Source organism: Enoplosus armatus, chromosome 3, assembly GCF_043641665.1.
Source record: "Enoplosus armatus isolate fEnoArm2 chromosome 3, fEnoArm2.hap1, whole genome shotgun sequence".
NCBI lineage: Eukaryota > Metazoa > Chordata > Actinopteri > Centrarchiformes > Enoplosidae > Enoplosus > Enoplosus armatus.
Window position 1 is genome coordinate 26,662,428 of NC_092182.1, and position 20,016 is coordinate 26,682,443.

At 44.1% G+C, this 20,016-nt stretch overlaps 1 protein-coding gene across 1 annotated transcript; it reads right to left on the reverse strand.

Annotated features, from left to right (window-relative positions):
- Positions 1-2,514: 2,514 nt before the first annotated feature.
- Positions 2,515-18,910, reverse strand: LOC139282591 (DDB1- and CUL4-associated factor 1-like). Its single transcript, XM_070902374.1, has 29 exons — positions 18,720-18,910; positions 18,496-18,572; positions 18,305-18,378; positions 17,639-17,752; positions 17,139-17,276; positions 15,981-16,631; positions 15,528-15,629; positions 14,274-14,432; positions 13,632-13,811; positions 13,366-13,475; positions 12,804-12,903; positions 12,291-12,460; positions 11,902-12,026; positions 11,717-11,793; positions 9,788-9,952; positions 9,402-9,557; positions 8,621-9,262; positions 8,148-8,425; positions 7,797-7,995; positions 7,285-7,367; positions 7,099-7,183; positions 6,638-6,871; positions 5,699-5,792; positions 5,462-5,566; positions 5,073-5,146; positions 4,100-4,189; positions 3,680-3,838; positions 3,112-3,238; positions 2,515-2,958 (listed from the first exon to the last, which is right to left on the reverse strand). The coding sequence occupies exons 1-29, from the start codon at positions 18,908-18,910 to the stop codon at positions 2,891-2,893; spliced, it is 4,827 nt and encodes a 1,608-aa protein (XP_070758475.1). The 3' UTR covers positions 2,515-2,890.
- Positions 18,911-20,016: the final 1,106 nt, after the last annotated feature.

Below are 20,016 nucleotides of genomic sequence, written 5' to 3' on the forward strand. Positions count from 1 at the left end.
AGAGGTTGTTTGCAGCGTTCAATGAGTGAAATACACTGAAATGAAGTGAACAACTTTTTGGCAGCTTGTTTTAAAGTTAATCCCATTAAATTCAGTCTGAACACGTGAAGCTGGCATTAAAGGAAGGTTTCAGCTCAGGGGGCCGGAGAGACGTAAAGATGCCCGAGTTTCTCTTATTTTCCAGCTGGGAAGTCGAGCAGCCTTCATAACTTTAACTCCGCTTAAAGTTCATCACTCAACATGCTGTAACTTTGACCCCTGTTGCTAGGCGACTGGATGAGAAGTGACGAGAAAGAAGTAAATTCCTCCCACAAAAAAAGTTTTTGTTCTTGTGATTCAGGAACCTTCAGCTCATGAATAAAGCTTTTTTCACAGACACCTTACGACATTAATTATGGCTCCGTTCCATTTATGTGTCCCAGTGACCAGCATGCACAACACCTGAGAGGCCCGACACTGACGTGTGTAAATGGAATCCCGCCATCTTTAATTAAATGTATTAATTAGGGACTGAAACGTCACACTTGTAATCAGTAACATCTCAAATGGCTGCATTCCATTCAGGAGTTTTAAAAGTTGTTGTTCCTTCAACAACTTTTAAAAGTGTCTCCGTCTCATGACATCACCACCAACTTCCTGTTTGCTCAGTCACGACGAGGTGTGATCCTTCATGTGTGAACCAACAAGAGGCTCTGGAAGGCACACAGTTCACTAAAGCTGATCACCACTATAATGAGACGAGGCAAGTTACAAGAAGGAAGAGGGTCTTTTATTATTAAAGCTTATTAACTGAAGTACAGACTGATAGTCTCATTAACCATTTACAACAATTCAGACTTACTGACAATACAATCTGTTGTGAAACTGTAGCCTCTGACAAGCTGCTGTGCCTCCAGACGCTTTATTTTCCATTAAGCTTGACTTGAGGTTGTAAATGTCACAAACACAGAGTGCGCGAGGCCTTCAAGGCTTGTATTTATATATATATAAAGGGTATAAACCCTGACCTTTTGGAGTTGTAAAGTTTTCCTCCAACAGCAGCCGTGTCGACTGGTTAACCAGCAGAACGATCGTCAACAGAGAAACTACTCAAACAGCTTTGGATGCAGCAGGTTGCTCCAACAGCTAAAGTTGGTCTCCTGTTGGTACAACACATGTGATTTACATCCTTTTGTGGGCTCTAATAGTCAATAACTGTTAACCCCCCCCCCCCCCCCACTCAGTGATGAGGCAAGCACGCTGTAAAAGAGAAGAATTGTATTAAAACTAAATCTAACTTTGTAACTAACTTGTAGCAGCTGATAATGAAATGATTGATAACCTGGTTATTCCTTCATACGGGAGACAACATATTAATAATACGCCTGACAGACGTGACTGACATGTTAAATAATAATGAAGTTTTCACATTCACATCTTTACAAGTCACAAACACTGCTACACACCTCCACCCAGCAGCCATGACTGATGCGTGACTGGTTTTAATGTCCACACACTGTCCTCAGAAGACTGAGACTCAAAGGATTTTATTTTTAATAATTAAATAATATTTAATTTAATGGATTACACCAGTTTACCGAACAGCAGGCTGCCTGAAGGATACAGGAGCTAAAAGCATTAAATCAACAACAAAACGACTCCTTCCAAAAGCTCAAGCCCAATAAAGACCAGCTAAAATAAATTAAATTAAATCAAAGAACAGTCAAAATAACTTCTATGGAACTAAATTATAATTCTTTGACTGGAAAACAAATGAAACACAGTCACATCCAAGTTATCCTCATTAAAATGTTTGTTGAAGTTTGTGGGAAATGATAAACCATGTGAAGTGCAGAAGTGGCTCGTGGTGACCCGTGAACCGGAGCACTGGACCGAGCCTTTCTGCAGAAATCTGCTTCGGATGATAAAACAGAAACCAGTTTGATGGGAACAGGAAGTGACGGTCCCGAGATGAGGTGGGCATCTTGATTCTTCACAAGACACAGACGTTGGTACTTTTATTACTGTATGTGCTGGAAACATAGAGGTATTTGTAATGTTTGCAAGCACCAGAGGTATTTCTTTGTTTCCAGGTAACGTGTGTGATCCAACAGGGTGAAGGTCGCCACCAGATCCAGGGTTCATCTTACTTACAATCATATCTTCACGTCTGCGCGTCACGCGGTCTCCGACCGTATTGGAATTGGTATTCAAGTTTTTATTGCTGTAAAATGAGGAAAGCTAACGAGCCTGACTGTTTCTGTTCCTCCACCTTGTTCTCTGCCTTTATGTGAAGATTTGGCTCACAGCTCAACATGTGTGGAAGACACTGTGGAGGTTGACTGCACCTCCAGCACCTGGCCAAACTATTCTCTGAGATTACGTTTTAACACAGAGAAACACTATTTCATTTCAATTCATGGCTCTAAGAGTTTTAGGTTAAACCTGAAAGATTCATCGATGGGAAAACCGACATCAGTTTAAGTTCCTTGGCGGTTTGGTAGGTCGTGGTCAATGAACGCAACTGTGAGGCGACAAAAAAAGTCTGATATAAACATGAAAAAACGTCTCATTTCAAGCAGAACATTAAATCTTCCTTCCAGCAGAGAGCCAGGTAAAACATCATAAATACTTTCAAAACTCGCACAAATAACTCGGTCGGGTCGAGTGAAAAGTCGGCGTATTCATCGGAGCCCCGTGATCTTTGGGAAATATTTATTTGCCGTCGTCTCTCTAAAGTTGATATCACAGATGTTTCTGTTATCCTCCAGGACACTGAGGAGCATGTCGGTGTGTTCACAGTCAACTTGCCTGATTAAAGGAGAAACGATGGTTTTAAAAAGGGAAAAAAAAAAAAAGTCAAGTCCTTGTTGAGGTTCACACTGTCTGCAGAGGAGCGTCATCTCCCAGGTCAGGAGAACCATCTGTCGCTGAGGGCCTGAAGCAACAGATTTTCATCATCTGATTGTTCTGGGTAGTCTGCAGCATGAGGACACACACACACACACACCTTTATTTTGAACTACTTACACTGTGAATTATAATGAAAAACCTATGAAATGTGTCGTTGGTTCTACAGGTGTGACCGAGACCTCAGACCATCACCGAAACAGCTCTGAAAGAGATACTTACAGTTTGAGTTGTCAGGGTCGAATGAGTCAGAGCCATCATCACTGCGGTATGAATGGTCCGAGTCTTCTGACTCATCATCATCATCACTGTTGTCATCATCGCTGTTGCTGCCAAGAAGATCTGCAATCTGGGGGGGAGGAGGGAGAGAAAAACCTTACTGGGGATCCTTCACAGCAAACACCACAAACACCTGCGACACCACGAGAAACATCTGGACGAGGTACTGCACGTATAGTTATCGTTCCATTTCCATTGTCGGGCCTTCAGCCAGAGCGACCAACAGAAGCAAGCAAACCAGCCCAAGATCCGACCAGTCGAACCACTTTCCTGTGTGGTCCTGGATCAGATGTCTGATCCACGAATCAACGTGACAGCTCAGCAAAGCAAACAAGACAGGAAATTATATTTATTTATTTATATTTTATTTAGCTGCTAACATTAGCACACGGCGTAGTGTACACTTCAGATCAGATTAAACTGTGATTGAAATGATCGCTTTATAATGATTTCATGGATTGCGTTAAATAGCTTTCAGTATTGTGAAGACGTATGTAAAAAGATCTGCTACCTCTTCATCTGTGGGGGAGTTGGGTCGCTCGTCGTTTTCCGGGTCGTCGTTATTGGCCAGCTCCTCTATGAGCGGGTCAGTGTCCATGTCGTCATCGTCATCGTCGTCGTCGTCGTCGTCCGTATCTGAGGAATCGTCATCGTCCTGGTCTTCATCATCCTGGAGGAGCAGAACATGCGTTAAAAACACTGCCGAGTCATCATCATCCTGACTCACGATGAGCCGTATTGATTATTAGTAAGTACTACACTTCAATTAACATCTTGACAACACGGACACATTCTAAGTGTAATTAAATGTTTTAACATAACTTATAATGTAGATGAATGTTATACATAATTACAGAGTTAAATGTGCAGCCCTCACAAACTGTTGATTAAAAACTAAACTTCCTGCTCTGAGACGAACACCACGTCTCACCTGATCATCATCGTCTCCCTCCTCGGCCAGTTTCTGCCGTCCCACCTCGTACAGCCGGCACACCGTGTCCAGGCTCACTGTGTCCTGGTTCTGCAGAGTAAATGTGGACGAGACAAATACGAATCTGTGGTTTCAAATGTCATCTTTCAATTCGATCAAAACAAAAAGTAATCTGGTGAAAGAAGTTATACAAATAAGTATATAATTATAAATATGAAACAATGAGTCGAACAATCAATTAGTTGATCAACAGAAAATTAATCAGCAACTATTCTGATAATTGATTAGTCGTTTGTTTGATTAGTCGGAAGTCTTTTCTTCCAGCTTCTCGATTGTGCTGCTTTTCTTTTATCTCATGTGATCGTAAAATTTAAATTTCAAGTTTTTTAACATTTTCTTTTAGTCCAAGCAGACAATCGATTCATTGAGAAAATAATTTTCCAGATGAATCAATAATGAATACAATCAGTTGCAGCTCTTACAGGGAGCACAAGAAAAAAGAAAGACAAGGCAAACAAGATTAAAACAGTCTTTTTACATGTTGTAGCACGCAGCCTGCTTTAATGTGCATCATATCTGTGTCAGGATTTAAAGCTCAGTGCAGGACTTTCACTGACCACAGGTGCTCTGGACCTGCTGAATCGGTGTATTTATATCATTACATCGCGAGAGTTTTATTTCCTGTTGCTTTAGAAACCACAAATAATTCCAAGTCTGGAGAAAAACAAGTCAGCTGAATTGCCAAGTTCAGACACAACATGTGCCTTCAGGAGATGTAACACATCCTACAATGGCCATATTGGAGATCCTCTATTCTTGACTAATAATCTTTCCAAATGTTTAATCAAAGAACTTAGAAGAGACTTGAGCCAAAGACAGTTTGGGTCACGTTTGAAAGACCATAACATGTTCAGGCTACTTCCAAGACAACATGAACGCTGGTGAGATGGAGGCTAAAAGTCAAGTGAAGTACCTCAATGACAGCCAGGTAGCAGTCTTTGGAGTCGGTACACAGGTCAAAGATGTTCCTCTTTACGTCCACGGTGGCTGGAAGAAAACAAAACCCAAGTTCTGAGTTATGAAGTAAAGCCGAGCTGAAATATAAATTCACTGTCCTACAAGCAACTGGTGCGTAAAAACAGGAGAAACAGCTGAGATCGGCTGAAGCTGAAGTTAGAAGGAGAAGGCCGGTGTTTTTAGACCCAAACACAAACACTTTACATTTGTTTTTCCTGTTTAAATCTGGGTTAAAATCAAGGTTCAGTCGGTCTCAACTGAGGTACCACATGAGCCTCATTCAGACCTGGAAAAAAACATTTCCAATGAGCTTTAAGTCTGAAATAAACAGGAAGTGCAGCCTACTGATGGGCTTGTAGTCAGTAGCATCAAAGGTTCTGAAGGACGAGCCGAAGGGACTCTTCATCTGCTGGTCCATAGCATCATCTTCATCATCGGCTTGCAGCATTGCTGTTATACACGTGGGGGGGAGACAGAGAATAACTTGATTCAGTCCATCAAAGACGGCCGTCTGTCACCGTGTCAGTAATAAGTGAGACGCACATGCGGCTCCAACAGTACGTTGTTGAAAACAGGACGTACCTCCATACATAATGGTGGCGTTGCTGTTGAAGACCACCCTGCACTGGTCCAGAGCAGGGACAGTGTGCAGGAGGTGGAAGGTCCTCAGGTCCCACTGACACCCGCTGTCAAGGCTGACAACAACAGTCCAACGGTACAGACACAGATATGGAGTGTCAGCTAACTGACTGGCCACGCTTTATGCTTGGTAACTGCTAAACTTACAGTTTGTAAAGGATTAATCATCTGACCGTTTGGATTTCGTAATACTTTCCTGGAAAATGTGATTTTAAGAAGAAAAAACATTTTTTAGATTAATTCATCATTAATTCCAAACGTGTTTATATTACCGCCTAACACATGTAAACAGTAAATATTAGTTCAAAGTTCAAACACGATCACTTGAAGGAATAGTTTGACACTTTGGCTCAGAAACAAAACCCCCGTAAAACCGCAACAACTTTTTGTACGGATTGAACAAACGAGATAAAACATGTTAATCAATGAGCTTTAGAGGTGCCGGCAGAAAGATTTAGTTACCTTTGGACTGAGCCAGGCTAGCTGGTTCCCCCTGTTCCCAGTCGTTATGCTAAGCTAAGCTAACCGGCTGCTGGCTGTAGCTTCATATTCTCTGTACAAACATGAGAGAGGTATCAATCTGAACATCTAACTCTCCAATCTCCCAAAATGTCAAACTCTTCCTTTAAATGTAGATTTCATTTCAACTGTTAGGCTCTTAAACATCACAAGACAAAACAGACCATCCACTAACATGGCGAGAACTATTTTCATCAAGTCAGGAGATGAAGAAGAAAGTAAATGAAGGTTTGGTCTCTTGCAGTTTTTGACATTGAGCTTTATAGAGCACAAAACACAAAACAGGTGCAAAGCTCGTGTTTTAAAGTCACTTTCGATAAATATTCTAGAGAAACAGTTTAAAAACCACCAATCAGAGGATACAATCTCAGTGTTGACGATGACCTCCAGGCCGTTAGGGTGGAAAACTCCACTGATGTTCATGTTGAACTTGTCGAACTTGTGAATGGCCCGTGACGCCCGCACGTCCCACAGCACCCCGTCATTCAGCACCAGGTCGTCGGAGGGGTTGAAGGTGGCACAGTTCCTCTTGTAGTTGTTGGCCAGGGCGGGGTCGTTCAGGGTCAGAGTCTTCTGACCCGTCTGGATGTCGTAGATCTGCAGGGAGAGAAATGATAAGGAAATATGAAAAATGTTCAAAAGAGAAGAATATAAATGTTGAATGGGGGCTTTGGGTCAATCTTTTCTGGTTTGACGTGCATTCAAAAAGAAAGAAGAGACAGAGAGAATTACTGACAGAGAAACATAAGAGGTAGCGATGAAAAGAGTTACAGACTCCGTCCACTGGTTACTAACATGGAAGAACGTGAGCTCGGGTAACGTACGTGAGCGACTTGGTCCTTGGTGCCGATGACTCTGTCCTGAGAGAGTTTACTGAACTCCACGTAGTGGTCGTCTACAAACGAGTTCCTGGGGGATAAAACAAACAACATCAAACACCACAGTCCAAACACCATGAGAAGCCACGGTGTGTGAAGTTAAAGGTGTGTGTGTGTGTGTGTGAGCTTTACTTCAAGCTAAAGACACCATCCATACTCCAGAGAGCAGATAAGGGGACGCTCCAAGAGGCAGAGGTGAGCAGCAATTTCCCATCCTGAGAAACATACAAGTTTTAATATGTGTTTTTTCATTTAAAATTATGTAATTTTACACAACCTTCATTCAAGGGAAAAGACTAAAAGCAGGTAGGACACCGTTAGCAGTCAGTTTTCAGATGTAGCTGTCTAGTTAACTGGAATACACAACACAAAACCCAGAGTTCCCACAGGAAGCAACAAACATCTGCTGATGTTTTTCTGTTCCACTCTCGATGCGTCATATTTAGGGATCACATGCTATTTTGGTTTTAGCACAAAACTACCATAAAAACTCAGTTAAAGCCAGAGTGTGGAACAACCTCACGCGAGGCTGATGAGCCCCATCACCGCCAGCTAAATCTCGGTATTTTTGTAGTGATGCTGATTTGCTTCCGGTCTGTCCAACACGACAGCAGGTGTTTTGAAATGTGTGTGTGTAAACATACCCTGGAGGGTTCGAGGTGTGTGATGGCCGATGTGTGGCAGGTGTAGTTGGCCTCCTCCTCTCCGGAGAAGACATTGTAGAATTTGAGGTGACCGGAGCAGGTTCCCAGCATCAGGAAACGCTCGCGAGCTGAGAAGGCACAACAGGTGAAACCGCTCTCGTCTCCGTCGCCCTCGTGGAAGACTGACATAGGACGAAACCTGAACAGAGACAAAAATAAATAAATTTAGCAAGGGGAGAGACACAAAGACCGGTAGAGAAATGATGAACCGGTTTACAAGTTTACATTTTCTCACCTCATTTTACAAAGCTAAAAGTCTTTTACTCCACAGGTGAAGTGTCTGTTCATTACCTGCTAAATATCAGATGTCTATCCAGACACCCTCTGTCCACGCCTCCATATTTCGGGTACAGCACCCTGCTCCCCAGGCGGGCAGTGAAGTTGGGCGATGCCTGTCGCCTCTGCTTGGGCTCAGGGCAGCGGTGGGGGGTGAAAAGGGAAAAGGGGGGGCAGGTGGTGACAGGATTGGGGCAGCGGGCGTGTTGTTCCCTCAGGTACTCGGTGATGATGCTGTCGAGGGTCGGGGGGGAAGGAAGGTGGCGCTCCAGCTGCTTCTTCATGGCTGGAGTCTGATCACGAGAGAAGAAAATGGCCACAAGTTGCTTCACTAATTTCAATGCAAGTCGACTTTTAATAATATAATAATATAAAAACAGAGTGATGCAGGAAAACAAAGAAACCTTTTTAGTATCTACTTATCGATTAATGGTTTCAGCTTTGAATCAATAAATAATGAGAGACACAACACAAAGTGCATCACTGACCTGTATGAAAGCGCCGTGGTCAGACTTCTGTTTCAGCGCGCGGAGTTTTTTCCCTGAGCTGCAATGGGACACCGAGCGTTCCCGTGTGAACAAAATCCGGCCAACCAGATGTGAGCCCTGCCCGTGAGATGTGGGATGAGGATGAGGATGAGGAGTAGGGGGGAGGGCAGAGGTAGACGAAGAGGAGCATGAAGGGTGAGGAGTGACGAGGGAACGAGAGGAAGCGGAGGCAGCAGCTGAGGACACAGGAGAGGATCCAACGTGACCCGCAATACGAGCTGCGATCCCGCCAGCTAACCGGCAAGTCCTAGGAATCACTGAGGAGGAGGAGGGAGGGGTGGCACAGGAGGAAGAGTTCGGACAGAAGGATCCTATGGGTAAATTTGCCTCTTTAACGAGCGTGTTCGCCGTCTCATGGAGCCCTTTGGCCACGAGGTGGTTTCTGATGAGCATGAGGAGTTCCTTCTCAGAAAAGGTGATCCGCGACTGGGCCACCACGTTAGCCCTCTGCAGACGAGCCAATGAGACGTCGGTACCCATGAGGAGAGGCTTGCCGGACACTCGCTCGGTCAGCTCGGCAGCATATCGGCAGAAACGGACGTGCTCGCTTCGTTTGTCCTGCAGCACTGGCTCCTTCATCAGCTAGGGAGGCAAACAGAACATTTCAGTCTGACTGCAGATGGTCTCAATCTTAGTTTAGCCTGTTGGTAATTTCCAACTGTAACGTGTTGTTCTTGCATTCAGCTTCTGTTGACTTTGACAGCTCTGATCCTGTGCTCACCTGCTGAATATGGCTGCTGGTGAAGAGCGGCAGTTTGCTGATGATCTGTCTGATCGCGGAGCTGCGAGAGAGTCCAACCAGAGCCTTGCAGGCCAGAGCACGGATCAGGTCTGCATCTGTGATGGGCATCTTCACCGACAGCAGAGACAGAAGCACCTGGGGGAGACACATATGGGAGTGTGGGATGGTCTTTTAATATTTCATTGAAGGAGAAGACCGTGTTTGATCACGGTGGCAGCAGGCTAACGCAGCATACATACATTTGTAGACATTCCTTTCTTCTTGCTTTATATACATTTTCTCATGAAAACTCACATGAACCCACGACTCTTCTGCAATTCTTAAAAATCAAACGCAACATCATAAAAGTGTCCTTTCATTCTTACCTTTATACCGTTGTTGTTCTGCACTTCTTGCCACATGTGGGCCAGCACTCTGTTGTGGGGAGCGGAGGGCTGCTGGGGGTGCAGGGACGGCCTAAGGGGGGCGACAGCAAAAGCACCCACAGTGTTCAGGCTCTGGTCTGGAGCGCACACACAGTTTATTATCACCTGGGGTGGGACAGGGAGAAGATGGGTGTTGGTGTGGAGTTCAGGTTGGCAGACAGGAAACAAACCCAGAAAGAATTTGAACTGGACACAAACTGGTAACTGTCATCCTCTTAAACTGTTGTATTTGACAAACTAATGGAAGGTTTTGTCTTAATACAGAGGGGTCCAAAAGTCTGAGACCACCAGTCAAGATGCTTCTGTTTTGCATTTGTTTTGAATGTAATACTATTTCTTCATTACAAATGATAATATCAGCTTAACACTTTGAGTGAAAAGCTGAATCTGTTCAGGAATTTCAGAGAATCTTTTGCTCTAACGACAGCGTGCACTCCAGCTGGCATGGACTCCCAGCATGATCTGAATATGTTCCAGAGGGCTTCTTGTGACGTCACAGAAGGCTTGGCTTTCTGAGTCTTCAAGTGCCCCCCCATAAATAGTTCAATGGGGTTGAGGTCAGGTGAGTCAGGACTCTTTGGTCTTCTTTGGTCTTCAAGTAGTTCTTGCAAAGCTCTGAGGTGTGTTTGGGGTCCTTATCCTGCTGCAGTATGAAGCCCTCTCCACAAAGATGCAGACCAGAGGGTCCAGCATGTCTCTGAAGGATGGAGTGGTGCTCTTCCCACCCCAAGAGTTTGGCCTTGTTTCCCCTTCTGAGAAGTGGTTTAGAAACTGCTGCTGGTCCTCTGAGACCACTACAGGACAGCCTTCTTTTGACAGGACTTTTGCTGATTGGAGTGTGGCGTTCTTTATTTAGCAGACTGTGTATCTGTGATGAAGCTGCTTTTCTATCTCTCAGGGAACTAAGCTTGATGTATTGATCTTCTGATGGTGTGGTCACTGTTGGTCTGCCTGATCGAGCTTTGGATACAAAGCGTTTTAGAGTTCCATGCACTGCCACCTTAGAAACCTTTAGTCCGGCCATGATTTGACTCTGAGAAAGCCCCTCTTTGCTCAGAATAACAGTTTGACTTCTGACACTTTCACTTAGTTCTGGTGCCATGTTTCCCACTATCACAGTGCTGCTTAGTGAGCAATGACCTGCTGGAAACTTGAGGCGCAGCCATATTTAGAACAGGTGAACACCGGCTGCAAGCTGAGGTCATTGAACGAGCCTCCGATGAGGAGCACTGAGAACTCTTCTTGAGAACATCACTGGACTCGGTGAAACCATGAAGCATTGTTATTGTGGATACTGGTTGCATATTGTTAACGGTGGAATTAGCTGTGAAAAAGATTTCTTTCTCTCAACACTGTAGACAGAGCACGTAATTCAACAGAACTACGAGTCTACAGCCATGCTAGCAGCTCTGAGAGGCTTTTAGCTAAATTCATTTTTACCATGTTCACCATCTTAGTTTAGCGTGTTAGCATGCCAACATCTGTTAATTTGCACTAAGCACAAAGTACAGCTGAGGCTGATGGGAATGTCACTAGTTTTGCAGGAATTTAGTCATAAATAAAGTTGTTGGACAAATTATAATTTTGACCTGATTATGGCGCTAGATGAATAGTCAGAGGATCACGTAAGTGATAACAATTGATGAAGACCATGAATGCCTGCACAAAATGTCATGGAAATGTCACTATAAAACGAAAACGCCAACCTGTTGGTGGCGCTAGAGGAAAAGTCTTTGAAGCTTTGATGATCCATCAGGAGTCATTCTCAGGAAACATGAATGTCTCAACAAAATTATACACAGATATTTCAGTCTGGAACCAAAGTGGTGGACAGACGGACACACGTGCCGCTAGCTTCCATCTCCTTACTTGCAGTGCAGACTTCTGGATCTCGGCATCGTTGACAAACACCTCCCCCTCTGCGACACCCAGAATGATGCTCATACCTACAGCAGACAAACAGAGACACACTGATGCACATCCAGGACAAAGATCCAAAGGCTGAAACTCCAAAACATTTCAGTAAAGCAGAACTGAAAGTGCGTTTTACTGACCCACAGTGGAAACAGGCGACCTGGTTTCATCCAGAACCTTTACAGTGTCCGCCAGCACCAACTGGACTTTGGGGACCACCATCAGGATGGCCAGGATGTCCAAGGAGTAACGCACTGTGTCACTCCTGGACACACAGACGGACACAATGAGACAGAAAGTGAAGGGAAAGGGTGCAGTTAATCATCAGTGTTGTGAACGTGTCAATATATACTCACACAGATGGACAGAAGAAAACAGCATTGAAAAAGGTGAAAGCTGTGTGATTTACATAAAGTCAGCCGAGGTCTCCCTTCGCAGTTCACTTCTGCATTTGTTTGAGAATTAACATTTCTTGGATTTACATGATTATGACTAACTACTGACAGCGTACTTGTGCATGCAACTTTACCTGCCATAGTAAGTCCTCCAGTCACAGGCTGTAGATATGAGCTGCAGCATTAAAGGGACACAGGACAACTTGTAGAAAACCTCTACTGGTTCCCAGTGGAGCTGAGGAGGTCCACACTCGATGAGGAACTCCATCATCTCAATGATCTGCTCTCTGGTGTACGTATAAGCCTGGAAACAGGGAGCCACACACATTTACAGAGTTTATATGTGAGAAGATGAACAGTGTTCCTTCTTTCATTTCTTTTCTAACATTTCTTTAGAAAGAGAAGCAGATTTAAGCTTCTTCAGAAGTGCATGACAGACGGCCGGACAGCTTCGCGAACACCCTCCCCCCCACATCTTTACCACGTCGGTGGTGTTCGGGCATAACCCATCCTTTACTCAAAAGCAGATATGAACAGTGTTTGCTCATGAAAACGGTTGACAGAAAATAGTTTTGGTTTTTAAACATCAGTATATAATATTGTTACATCTAGTATTTGAAAGGACATGATGATGATACAACAAATACCTTGTAAAATGGCTGCTGGGGAACGACAGTACTTCCATCTGACGAGTGCAGGGACTGTTTGACCTGTTCAGCCTTTACTGCCAGGTGAGCCTCAAAGTACCTGAACAAAGTCATCAATAATCAATTAATGCTCAGTGTATTTTATGCACATGTAATAACATGGTGCTTAAAAGATGCTCACTGCTGCAGGTTCGATGAGTAGATACAGTTATGTATGAGACAGAGTTCTGCATGATTTAAGACTTTTACAAACATCACCGTGAAGTAAATGAACTGACAAACTGAAACTTGAGAATGAAAACGACTACAAGTCTGACCCTCTGAAAAAGTCATAATTTTAAAAGTCAAAGTAAATGTTTAACAAAGTAATTTTATGCAACATTTAACTAAATACAAAACTTTTAAAAAGCCTGACTGTAAATAATAAAAAGGAAAACTGGAACGCTGGCTTCTTCACCTCAAGTTGGGATGCATATGTTTGCATCCAGCGACCACCTCCCATTTACTTGCATACATTTGTGCAGTTCTACCCATCTATACACGCATCCATCCATCGTCGTACCTGCGCAGGGCCATGCAGGTGTGTTTGGCTGTCTGTCGGCTGGAGAAGACCTGGTCATCACTCATTACGGACACCTCGTTCTCTGTGTTCAGGATCTCCAAAGTACTGACCTACAGAGGGAGAATGAATGAATCACAATGCAAAAGTTTCCAATTAAGACTTTAGGTACCAGAATTGATTAAACAATAATATACTCATATTGAAAATACAACTTGCTCCACATTTAAAGCACTGAGGCGATGTAAGATGAGAGACGCTGTACTGACTAAGTTGACCAGCCTGCGCAGGCCGTCCTGGTGGTCGAAGAGCTGCAGCACGGCTCGGAAGGAGAACGAAATAGAGAAAAACATGGTGGCGTGGCAGACGCCTGAAGCGTGGGACGACTCCAGCAGCCACAGAGCGTAGGACACCATGTCTGACAGCACACCGTCTGGAAGCGTGCACACCTACACACACACACACACACACACACACACAGTAGAGATAAAGGATACAAAGGCTCAGTCTCATTCTAGCCAGTTCACCTTCGGCCCGTTCACTCCGCCTCAGTTTGTGCTTTCAAACGGAGATTTATCCAAAACAAAATCAATGTGAAAACCCTGACTCTCAATCCTCCACAGTAGCACACTAACTCTATCTAAAGCCTGATCAACTGCCATGAAACTTTTACTATTCTATAAAATGGATAAAACCAAATAGATTTACCCGATAAAAGCCTACTACTACTACTTGTTTCAGAAATAGTAATTCTAACCTGAAACAGAAGCTAAACCGTTACCCTTAATTTAACCGCTTTAAGAAGTCTGGAGCCGCTAAAATGTCAATTTTCAAAAATCATCTTCATTTCAACGTCTAACCCACCAGTGTGTGTGTGTGTGTGTGTGTGTGTGTGTGTGTGTTAACCGTACCCTCTCCATAGCATCCTGATTGTATGCCAGGTAGTACAAGCAGAGTGAGAGTCCGGTTGCTGCCATAGAGGGCCTCGGGATCTCCAGAAGTTTTTGCACTCCTCCATGAGAGATGAACTCTGCTGCAAACTTCTTATGGAGGAGCAGTGAGGCGAGATACTGAAGAGACAAAGACGTTCTGATTCCATTAAAAGCTCCCATATTCTGCTCATTTCAGCTCTATATTTTTATTCTGGGACTCCACTGGAGTAGCTTTGCATGATTCACAGTTCAGAAAAGTCCTTATGTATCTTGTCCTGGCTCTTCATGCAGCCGCCAGTTCACCGTCTGTCTGAAACAAGACAAACTGAACAACCTCCAAAAAACCTGAAGTGTAGTCCTGAGCAGAGCGCTCCAATAACTCAGACAGCCTGAACGGGGGGATGAGCGTCCCTGTACTTGGTGGGCGTGCTGTGATTGGAGCAGATGACCTGCTGGGGGCGTGGCTGGTATAGTTGTGACATCACAACCTTACTGAAGTCCTGGCGGCTCGTTTAAAGGCACAGTGTCAGAATACGGGCTGTGTGCGTTTCTCCGAGGACTGAGCGTTTTGATGCTTTCACAGTGTTTATACAGCATCCATACAGCATCTAGACCTGCTTTATAATCAAATAATAATAATAATAACTGTGCCTGCCGTTTTCCAGTTGTGTACAGAACACCATACGCATGACATCCACATGACTGAGACGTCTTAGGTTTTAAACTGGAGGTGGTGTAACACGTCCCTGTGTAGATGGACCACTTTTGTTTCAACAAGTCACATTAAAAACTAGGCAAACAAATGAGAAAGAAAGATGAGACACTGCCGAATAAAGTCTGCAAACTCTATCTTTGGAGCTCAGCACGGCCCCACCCACAAAGGTTTAGCTTATCCTTCACAGACAGACACGTCCTCCTGTTTACTGCTGTTTTTTAGAAACGTAACTGATCAGAAAATGTACAACATTACATATTGTTTTAGGGCAGAATTTAGAATTTAGAGAGTTTAAGAGTTCACTTGTATTAAATGTGTATATTAATGTACTTGACTAATGAACCGACTAACTGACTGTGACTGAGTGTTGTATTCAAAGTAGAGCAAAGCCATCAGATTTGAGAGCAGCGACGAGGGACATATGGACTGGGTGGCCTGGGGAGGATCTAACAAAATAATCTACTTCAGCAAATGTCCTGCTATAGCCATGATGTTGTGTTTGAGGACGACAGTCTTACCAGGAGGGCATCAAAGGTGAGCTGGACATTTTTGGTCTGCCTGAGGTCTATGTAGTTCATCAGCAACGACCGGGTGTCCAGCTGCATGAAGACGGCAAGCAGCTGCAGAGGAGAGACAGATTATTGACTTAACAGGTGGTTTAAGAAAAGTAAGTAAAATAAGAGATTAAAAGATGGAGGCTGAAGATACTCAAAGAACCCACTGCAGCCTGAGGAGGAAAGAGTCTACACTGGTTATGATGAGAAACACTTTAGTTTAACGTCAGAATATCAAAGAGTGCAGTGCAATTTTTTACAAAATGTCTAATTTTAAAGTTTAAAGGGGAACTCCACCATAAAGTCCGCATGAGAGTCTGTTTACAGGTGAGTTCGACTGCACATGTGGGGACGGAAGGTTGTCTAAAGCCTTTAGTGTCTCCAGAGGGAGCTGTGTGAAGTCTGAGAGAGTCTCACCTCCTGGTAATCTCCGAGCGGGGTCAGATACTGCAGGATGAGCCTCTGCTCCATGGCCGGGCTCAGCGGTGACAGGCGGTAGTCAGAGCCAATCACCATGGAGCTCACCTCAGACCAGGAGGTGCTGTTGGCCGGCTGGTCGCTGGAATCGTTTCTCTCCCCCTCCTCCTCAGTCCTGCAGGAGGAGGAGGTGAAGTTGAGTTTCTGCTTAGCCTTCCTCCCGTTTTCCTTCACTGCTCGCCTCTTCCCCCCTCCTCTTCCTCCCTGCCTGTCCTCCGTCTCCCTGGAGGCAGGGTCCGGGCTCGCTTGGTAAACAAAGTCTGGAAGCAGACGGGTCGAGCTGGATCCGCTGCTGCTGCTGCTGCTGCTGCTACAGCCACCATTTTTCAGGGCGGAACTGAGCAGTGACAAAGGTTTGGATTTGGCTTTTGACATTGGCCTGCTTCTCTCTCCGTCTCTGTCTTTTCTCTCTTCCTCCTCTCCCACATCTCCCCCCTCCGTCTTGTCTTGATGGTCAGCCGAGATGCTTGAGGTTTGGTTGGCTTCAACCTGAGAGTCCTGAGGTAGATTCTGGGGCACCTTGGTGGGACTAAAGTGACTCTTGGCCTCTTCAGTTTGCAGCTCATGCAGGCGTTGAATCATGATCGGTACCTGGATGTTCGGAGGAAACAAGTGATGTTATAAGAATCACAAAGAGTTTTCCAAGATGCTAACTCAGCCACATATGGGACTGACTATCAGAAAATGTAATATTTCATATAGCTGAATATATACACACACACTTTCACGTCTCGTTATCAACTATCTCTTCAACTCCACCCAAACTGCACATACAGTATGTGTGGAAACAAGTTCTCCATCGATACATTTCTCCCTTTTGGTGTCTTACACAACTGATTTACAGAGCAGATAACGTGTTGTAGAAGACAAAAACCTGCTATTTCATTTCAGTTGGACTTTAATAACCTCAACGAGAATGTGGAGGCTTTAAATAAAAGTATTGGCGTGAAAACCTTTCAAACATCAGCAGAGCCTGAAAACACCACAGCGGGACGTAATATGCAAACTTTATTCCACTTGGAGAAGAAACAGTGTTTAGACAAAAGTGGGACAGTGTGTGAATGACAGGATGTTTGTGTACATGCGTGCGAGGCCCACCAGCAAAGCGTTCCCCTCTCGGTGGCTGGCCGCCACTTCCTGGTTGCTCATGGCTCTGGCCAGCAGGCCCGTGGCGTAGACACACAGCGGTCGCTCTGCTTCACGAGCCCAAGAGAACAACATCTCAACCAGACCCTCCTGTCTCACACACACACACACACAATGAAGAAGCACTGGTAAAAGTTCACTTTAGTCTCCCACTATTAAGCATTCATAAGCAGTATAAAGGGCAGGCAGTTAAAGTAAACTTCAAAATAAAAACAAACTTAAAGTAGATTATTGTTGTGTCACTTTTTCTTGACGACTGATATCTTAATCTGCTTAACAAGTTAAAATGGATTCCATATAACTGCAGCATCCCTGTTATTGTAATGAATTACTGCTCTGTTTCTTGTAGGATTATTGGTCATCACAATCTAACATCCTCACACAACCTGCTTTTACTAACAAAGTTGAGTCCTCTCTGATGTAAATCTATAATTCATCTTTTGAACTTTTACCTTCTCTTGGAAGACGACGGCGGTCTCCAGGCCCGGCATGATGTTCTGCAGCAGACGACAGGCCGCCGTGTTGAGGCTCAGCTCTCTGCTGGTCATTATATACGTGTCCAACAGCTGGAAGACAGACAAAAAAAACAAATCAAAGCAATTCAACCTCAAGACAAGTTTAATTTAGATTATGCTGTTTATTTAAAACTGCTTTTAAGTGCTCATTTCTTTTTCCTACTGTTTTAAGACATTTTCTACTTAAATATATATATAATATATATATATATATATAATATATATATATATATATATAAAATATGGATTATAATTATGTAGCGAAAGGAAGGTCTGGTTGTGCTTTTCTGGGTTGTATAACATTGTAAACTGAATATCTTTGGTGATTGGGCTGCTGGTCGTCACCTCGGACACTGGGACACTGTGATGGACATTTTTTCTCTATTTTTTGACATTTAATTAATTAATTAAACAGATTAATCAATAATGAAAATAATGAATATATATATATATATTATTCCAAACACATGTTAATGTTAGGGAATGAATAATACAAAATCTACTGGGCGTTTCAGATTCATACATGCTCTGCTTGTCAGAATGTGAATGAAACTCTTCCATCACACTTTGAGGGACACAGCCTTCACAAACCAAAGTCCTCACCGCATTAGTGAAGTCATCATTCATGAAGAGCATCTTCAGGAGCTGTCCCAGCATGCACTCTGGGTCTGCCCGTCCTGCAAAGTTATACAGGGGTCAGAAACTCACCGACCGATGACTGAGATTCACAGAAGCTTCAGAAAATGTTTGGACTGTTAGAAAAGACGGAGCGTTTATAAAAGCGTAAAGATAACCTGGATGACGGTCATCAAACGGATCAGGGTCTGCTTTGTGATACTCTCCTGTCTCCCGTTCAATCAGCTCAGATATTCTGCAGAAAACACAGATGGAAGACAGTCAGCTCCTCTGTAACATCCAGAGACACAGACGGGGTCTGACATTAAGCTCCGCCTGCGTCTCATCCAATAAAACAAATAACATAACGATGGCAGCTCTTCAAAAACAAATCACCGCTAACTTAGTAAGGATGGACACCAGTTGCTCTGTGGTGCCTTGCTGCGTTTCTTCCCATTCGTCTAACAGCGCGGCGAGATCCGCCTTAGCATCCACGGACAAGGCAACCGCCATGGCAGCAGACACGGCGGCCGACAAGGCGGACGACAGGACAGCCGACACGGCAGCCGGCGGCTCTTCTCCTGGGGAAGACATTGCTGCCTGGAAGACAGGAGAAGGAGACGAGGTGGAGGACAGAAAGAGGACAAACACGTGAGGAGATTTAAGACAAGCAAAAAGATGAAAGAGCTGTGCAGACACGCTTCAACAAAACAATCAATATGACAACATGTGTAAGCATCCCTGCATCATGTGTCAGTGTTAGTGTTAACTGTATAAGTCATAGTGTAATGGCCGAGTTATGATGGAGTTTGTACGACGTGTCCAGATGTTTAGCTCTGTGTCCAGATGTTTGGCTCTGTGACTCGAGTGTGATGGTAGGATCTTTCCATGTTGTTGATCTACACATCTCTGTTGGCCAAAATGAACCAGTTATTAAACAATTTAAAAAAAAAATAACAAAGAATTTGTTATCACATATAAAGAGTTTGGTCTCGTGTAACATCAAATAGTGGAACTCAGTTTGTTTTATATGATATGACATTTTCCCTCAACGCTGGTGCTTTTTCAGAAGTGATGGTGAAAAAAATAATGACAGGAGTCAGAGAGGTGTAAACAAAGTAATATATACATATACATATATATATACTCTCTGGATAGGCTTCCTTTTCACCTGGTACACCTCTGTTCTTTATTCTTCCTAACACTCACCAGCAGCTGGTATATATAGAGAGTATATATATATATATATATATATATATATATATATACTCTCTGGATAGGCTTCCTTTTCACCTGGTACACCTCTGTTCTTTATTCTTCCTAACACTCACCAGCAGCTGCGTGACTGTGGCTCGACGCTGAGACACCACAGAGCAGGCTGTTTCACACACTACAAGAGATCATCACAGCTGGAAATGCCTCCGTGGTGCTGTGAATCCCCCCCCCCCCCCCCCCCCCCAACAGGTGTCCTCTGGTCGGGACAGCTGGCTCATCGACCAGAGGACACTTTCTGCTCTGTGTGCGAGAGCTTAGCTAACGCGGCAAGAAGGTGACAGTTAGCAAACTTAGCTAACTTGCTTAACTTCACGCCGCTTCCTTCGGTTCATCTGCTTTTTTTTCCTCTCAGTATTAAACTCCACACGGTCTCCCCGCCCTCTGATCAGCGTCGTGGTGAGTTTAGCTGCTGAAATCTCCCGAGG